The sequence below is a fragment of the Myotis nattereri genome (assembly GCF_964212035.1).
Source record: "Myotis nattereri genome assembly, chromosome: 12".
Classification (NCBI taxonomy): domain Eukaryota; kingdom Metazoa; phylum Chordata; class Mammalia; order Chiroptera; family Vespertilionidae; genus Myotis; species Myotis nattereri.
The window spans coordinates 78,124,351-78,130,350 of NC_138087.1; the positions used below are offsets into that span (position 1 = coordinate 78,124,351).

At 66.2% G+C, this 6,000-nt stretch overlaps 1 protein-coding gene across 1 annotated transcript; it reads right to left on the reverse strand.

The window, feature by feature from the left end:
- Positions 1–2,680: 2,680 nt before the first annotated feature.
- On the reverse strand, positions 2,681–5,744 carry IER5L (immediate early response 5 like). The gene has a single exon (XM_081103749.1). It carries the CDS (start codon positions 5,666–5,668, stop codon positions 4,472–4,474), a length of 1,197 nt encoding a protein of 398 aa, XP_080959875.1. The 5' UTR covers positions 5,669–5,744; the 3' UTR covers positions 2,681–4,471.
- Positions 5,745–6,000: the final 256 nt, after the last annotated feature.

Sequence of the window (6,000 nt, forward strand, 5' to 3'; positions counted from 1 at the left end):
TGTACCTGAAGCCAGCTCCATCCCTGCCCACTGCACAGTTTAGAGCCTGGAGCCACGAAGTCTCACTTTTGTCCGAGCTGCTTCCAGCAGGCCTGCTGTCCCTTACCGTGCGCAATACCGGGAAACGGCCAGGCGGCGCCCTGTGGGTGGGACACAGAGCACTGTCCTGTCTCTCTTTATCCCTGGGTTCTGGGACGCAGAGCATCAAGCACTGGGGTGGGGGTGGAGGGTGCTCCTAACCTGCTAGTCTGGGTTCAGCTGGGACTTAGCAACATCACTACTCAGCCAGCACCAGGGTCACCTGCTCGCTCTGTGCCGCGGCCTGTTTTACATTCTCCCCCGCTGGACTGTGAACCCCAACAGGAACACTGGCCCCTTCTCCCGAAGTTTTCTAAAACAAGGCTGCCACAGTGTCTGTTTCAGAGACGAGCTGGGAGCCTGAGTGAACCCACACCAGGGGCTTTACTGCTCTTTTATAGGCTGTTTGTTTCCCCGAGGCGGCCAGCCAGGCGCTCTGCACGGGCCAGGCCCCAGGTGGATGCTGTCACCTGTGCGCAGCAAGGAGCGCTCCCGGGTGCGTGGAGGGACACCAGGGACACACCGTAGGGGCCTGGGATCTCAGCCCCTGGGAGCCGGGGCAGCCCCCGCCCCTGGCTGCTGTGGAGGGCAGCCTGCGGCTCTTTCAGGCTCTGGGTTGTCATCGGAGCCCGGCGCCTGCCTGGGAGCACAGGTGGGAGCCTGCTGAGCCCTCCACCAGGTACCAGGGGCGGGACCTGCCGTGTTCTAGGGGCCGTGGGTGTGCTGGGTGCTGGCTACCGGGGGCACCAGGGCTTGCTGGAGCTCTGGCTTCCAGAGCTGCTGTTTTCTGGAAGCTCCCCCCCCCGCCCCCCCCCCCCGTCATTCCCTGGGCCCTCCAGTCTCTTCCAATCTCCCTACCTCCCCAAGCAGCACCCCAAGTCCTGTCGGGGGCTCTCGTGGTCTGACCGGGTCTTTTTATTGGAGAAGGGCTGTCTGTGGACCCCTGCCCTCTCCCCTTTGGAAGACTGTCGAGGCCAGGCATGTGCGCCCCCGCCCCCACCCGGTGCTGTGCTGGGGTACCATCTCTCCGGATACTCCCGCGGGCTTGCTGCGTGCGGTGCTAGGACCGGAGGGAGGGGCGTTGAGTGGAGGAGGGTGCCCCTTGGAGCGTCGGTGTGGGGGCAGTGCGCTCGGCTGGTTGGTCCCGCGTGGCGCGCAGTGCGATGCCAGGGCTGTGCTGGTCTTGTGCGCCATGCCCCAGTGCGAGAGGCAGATGGCGGTGGGTTGTTTTGGGTCACTGCGGACCGTGCTCAGAGCGGCTGCCCTGGATCCTGGGCCCTGGAAAGATCAGGGGAACGGACACCCCTCCCCTGGGAGCTCCAGAGCGCTCCGCCCCCGCCGCTCCGTCACCGCGCCCCATGCGCCGTCTCTGGGCGCAGCTGGAGCTCAGAAGCCCTGGCAGACGGAGAGCCCTGGTCGGGGTCCTGTGGAGTTCCGAGCCTACGGACCTGGAGAGAGTGCGGCGGAGGCTCCCCAGCCCCTGAGCTGCCGGGCCCTGCCGTGCCCAGGTCGGCGCTCCCAACAAAGGCGGCCGGCCACGTGCCGCCTCCGCGAGGCAGGCTGGGGGCGGGGACGCGCGCAGCCCCAGCCACGCGCCCCCGTCGGGGCAGGACCCACGCGCGGCGCGGCGCCCAGGTGCGAGCCTAGCCGCCCCCCGCAGCGCCGTCGCCCCCGGCTCGGCCTCGCCCACTCCCGGCCTCAGTTGCTGCAAGGCGGGGGAGCGGCGCTAGGGGGAGCTCTGGCAACTGGCTTGGTGGGTTGAATCAGAAGCAAGCGTCCAACAGCGCTGCCTTCAGCCGGGAAAGATGGGGAGTGGGGAGACACACGCCCCCCACCCCGGAAGCTCCCGACCCTTCCCGTGGGGTGCCGAGAAACAGCTCGTGTGTGTGTGTGTGTGTGTGTGTGTGTGAAGGTAGTGCCTTTCCTTCCTGTAACTCACGCCTCCCTCTCCCCCCACCCCCATCGCGGACCTTGGCGGCCCCCCGCGCTCAGAGTGTCCCCAAGAACTTCGCCTCGCGCTACACCGGGACCCAGAGCCGAGAGGACCCCTAGGACTGGCTTGCGTCTGCCTCTCGGAGTCTGGGGTGGGGCCTCGCAAGCAGCCTCTCCTCTCTCTGCGGGGGGTGGGGGGGGCCGTGAGTGGTGCGGGGGGGTGGCTGGTGCGGGAAAGGGGAGCGCAGGGGCGAGGCAGCGAGCGCGAGAGCATTGGGGAGACAGCGCGCCACAGAGACCGAGAGACACAGCAAACAGACAGCAAGCAGCCACTTCGGTTTTTCCCTTCCTTCTTTTTCCCCCCCGTCTTTCTCTGCTACCCCCCGTTTGCAAAGCTGGAACCACCCCGCGCGCCCCCGGGCCCGAGCCGCGGCTCCAGATGCGAGTTGGATCCAGCGGGGAGAAGGCGAGCTTGCTCCTCGGGGCCTTGGCACAGTCTCCCACTCTGAGGTCATTCCGTAGGTGGTCAGAGGGGAGAGCGCGCCCGGAGCCTTCCTGCTCCATCCACGGGGGAGGGAGGGAGGCGGGCGGAGCGAGGGGAGAGGGAGAGGGGAGGGGCGCGGGGAGGGAGGGAGCCGCCGCCAGCACACCACCAAGTGGCACGGAGCAGTGATAACAAACTCAACTTAAAAAAAAAAAAAGGAAAAAAGAAAAGAAAACGAAAAAACTTCCCCAAGTTCCAGCCTAGACGTGCGACTTGCGACGTGCGGGCGGAGGCCAGGAGCTGGAGGGGGCGTGGCCCAGGGCCCCTCCCCCACCCACCGGCCTCCGGCTGCTCTTCCCGGCTGCAGCGAGAGCTCAGACTTGAGGCCAACCAGGCCCTGGGTCCCTGACGGGGCAGGAAATGTGCTGCAGGCTGGCTGGGCTTCCTGCAGGCGACCCGGGACGGCCGGGTTGTTTTTTTCTTTGGAGGGGGGCAGTCTCTTTTCGGGAGGAGGCCCCCTACCCCGAGGTCCGCAGCACTGGCTTCATCCCCAACAACCAGCCTCCCCCACTCCCTCCTGCTCCCACTCCTGGCCCTGCAGTTCCCTGCCCGTCTAAAGCCAGGAGAGCTGGGAGGGGTCTCTCCCCCCTCCCTCAATGCTCCCCACCTCCAGGCCGACCTGAAAACAAGGCACCGCCATCCTCTATAATCGACTTTTTATTAAGGTTATAAATTTAAACAATCTGAACAGTTTTACCCGGTGATGTACAATTTCAGTATGCACGAAAATACAGGGGGCGGAGGGAGAAGGGCCGAGAAAGGAAGGGTTGGCAACTGGTTTTGGAGTTCACATGTGGCTGATGGCAGAGAACCCGAGGGGCTGCAGACGCCCACCTTTTTACAACAAGAGGCTCTAAATTAAACAAAATCTATCGAGCTGAAGACACAGGACGGGGTCACCACAGGCTCGAACAATGCTGGTTTCATGAAATGCAACCGAAGGCTGAACCGGGACCGCGAAACTTAGCACAGACACAAACACCACATCTGAGCAGGAACTTGGTGAAGTCTCCGACGCAGGCGGCGGTCCCGGCCCCGCCCTCCCTCCCTCCCTCCGGGCCGCCGGGGATCCAGGTGAAGGAATCGACTTCCTTTTTTGTTTGGTGAGGACCGCAGTGCGGGGCATGATGGGAAATGTAGTCCGAGGTGCCCGCCCCCCACCCCGTCCCCAAACAGTGTCCGAGAGTGTCGGGGTGTCCGGCGCCACCCCTGAGTCCAGGAGACGAGCGGAGGAGGGGAAGAGAACGGAGCCAGAGGGGCGGGGAGGAGGGGTTCAAGACACCCGCCGGGAGAAAAAGAAAAAAAAAGTTGAAGTGTTTTCATTTCTGCCTTCTCATTTTGCGAACTTTGGAGGCCGCCCCCAGAGAGGAAATGTGACCCAAACGTCCCTTTCGGAGATAGAATTTGCCTTTGTTTTTGCTGAGGATTTCACAAGACCCGTTCCTCACCCCGTGGAGGGACTCGGGAGGACCCAGCGCCGGGCTTCCTGGGTCTGACAACCGATTGGGATCAGCGTCCCGGGCCCAGCGCCCTCCTGCGCGGCGCCCCCGGCGCGCCCGGCCTCGCCCCCGGCTGCCCCGCACCTCCTCCGGGCAACAGCCCTCCCTCACGTGGCTGGCTCCTCGCTAAACACCACTGCAATCTCTACAATAAAAAGAAAGAAAAAAACAGGAGGAGAAACACAAAGCATACTTAAATAGGCGCTTTTTCTCTCTGTAAAAATAAAGTCCAAGATCTTAAGATTTCTTTTTTTTTTATTTTACAATTTATAAAACATTCGCCGCCTTCCCCTGCTTGTCCCCACGCTCAGCCCCGAGTGGCCGGGCACCCGTTCCTTCCCTCCTCTCGCCCCCTTGGCCGAGTCTTTGTCTGGCCCCAGCCCCGCGGGACCCCGGGTCCCCGTGCCCTCGGGGGTCCCTAGAAGGCGACAATGGCTCGAGTCCAGGCGCCGAGGCTGGCGAGCGCCTGCTTGGCGCACAGCTGCCCGTTGAGCGGTGGCGGCTGCTCCGAGGAGTCCGGCTGTCGGCTCACCAGCCCCGAGAAGCCTGAGCCAAAGATGGAGATCAAGTTTGAGATGTTGGACGCGTCCGGGGACGAGTCCGGGCAAAAGTCCTCGAAGCGGGCGCGCTTGCAGGGGGCGAACAGGGCGCCCCCGGGGGGCTCGGCTCCCAGGTCGCCCGCGTCCTCGTCGTCCTCCTCCTCCTGGCCAGGGTAATACTTGCGCTTGCAGCCGGCGGCGGAAGCCAGGCCGGGTCCCGGGGCGCCGTGGCCACAGCAGGGGCAGTGGGCGGAGGCGCAGCAGTCCTGGTGCAAGTAGCCGTTCTCCACCGTGGTCACCACGTGAGTGTCCAGGTCCAGCACGGTGGTCTGGCTGCTGCAGTGCACGCCGAAGTCCGAGGGGGCCGGGTACGCGCTCCGGTAGAAGCCAGGGGAGGAGGCGGGGGCCGGGGAGGCGGGAGGGGAGGCGGCAGCAGCAGCCTGAGGGGCGGCCCCTGGGGGCGCGGAGCAGGCGGCCGAGGCGCGAGGGTCCCGCGGGCAGAGCGCGGCGGGCGCGGGCGGAGGCAGAGGCGCAGGACTCGGCTGCAGCGGCTCCAAGGGCTGCCCGCGGTGGGGCGCGCCGTGCGGCGGCTGGAGCGCGGCGCAACCGGGCAGCTCCGAGAGCGCCCCCGCGCCGCCCGCGGGCACCCCGGCCGCCGCCACCGCGCAGCCCCTGGGCGCCGGGTGCTGGTGCTGGTGCAGCTGCTGCTGGAGGTGCAGCTGGTGGAGCTGGTGAAGCTGGTGCAGCTGGTGCCGGGCGGCCGGCTCGCGCGCCTCCGCGTCCCCGCCGCCACCAAGTTGGAGCGGGCCGAAGTCGGCCGCGCTGGCCGGCATGCCCGGCGCCGCGTACGGGAGGTGCTGGTGCTGGTGGTGAGGCGGCTGCTGCTGTTGCTGCTGCTGCTGGCGCCGGTAGAGCTCGGCGTAGCGCTCGCTCAGGTAGAGCTGGCGCGCGTTGCGGAGCACGTAGGATACCAGGAGGTTCTTGTGCAGCTTGATGCCGCCGCGCTGGGTCCGGGAGCTGTGGATCTTGCGCAGGGAGATGCTGATCAGGCTCTGGGCGTCCAGGGCGCACTCCATGCTCCCGCGGAGACGGCTGCGGCGGAGCAGCCGCGGCCGCTGCTGCTCCTAATGCGGCTGCTGTTTCGGCCTCCAGCCGGCCGCCGGGGCGCGCTGGGCAGGGGAAACGGAGCCCGGATCAGCGGGTCGGCTGCGCTCCGAGAGGAGCTGCCACCATGCGCTGCGCGCCAACCGCAGGACCGTGCTCCCCAGACGGCGCCAAAGCAATGAGCCTCGGCCGGCCCGGCCCCAGCTATTTAGCCGGGCGTCCGGATTCCGCCCCATACCCGATAAGCCAATCGGAGTGCCCAGAGCCTCCCGAGTGACAGGCGCTGCCCGCCCCGGGGCCACGG

Bases quoted from the DNA above. Each gene is read 5' to 3' on its own strand.
- IER5L (XM_081103749.1), bottom strand. From the start codon at position 5,668: ATGGAGTGCGCCCTGGACGCCCAGAGCCTGATCAGCATCTCCCTGCGC.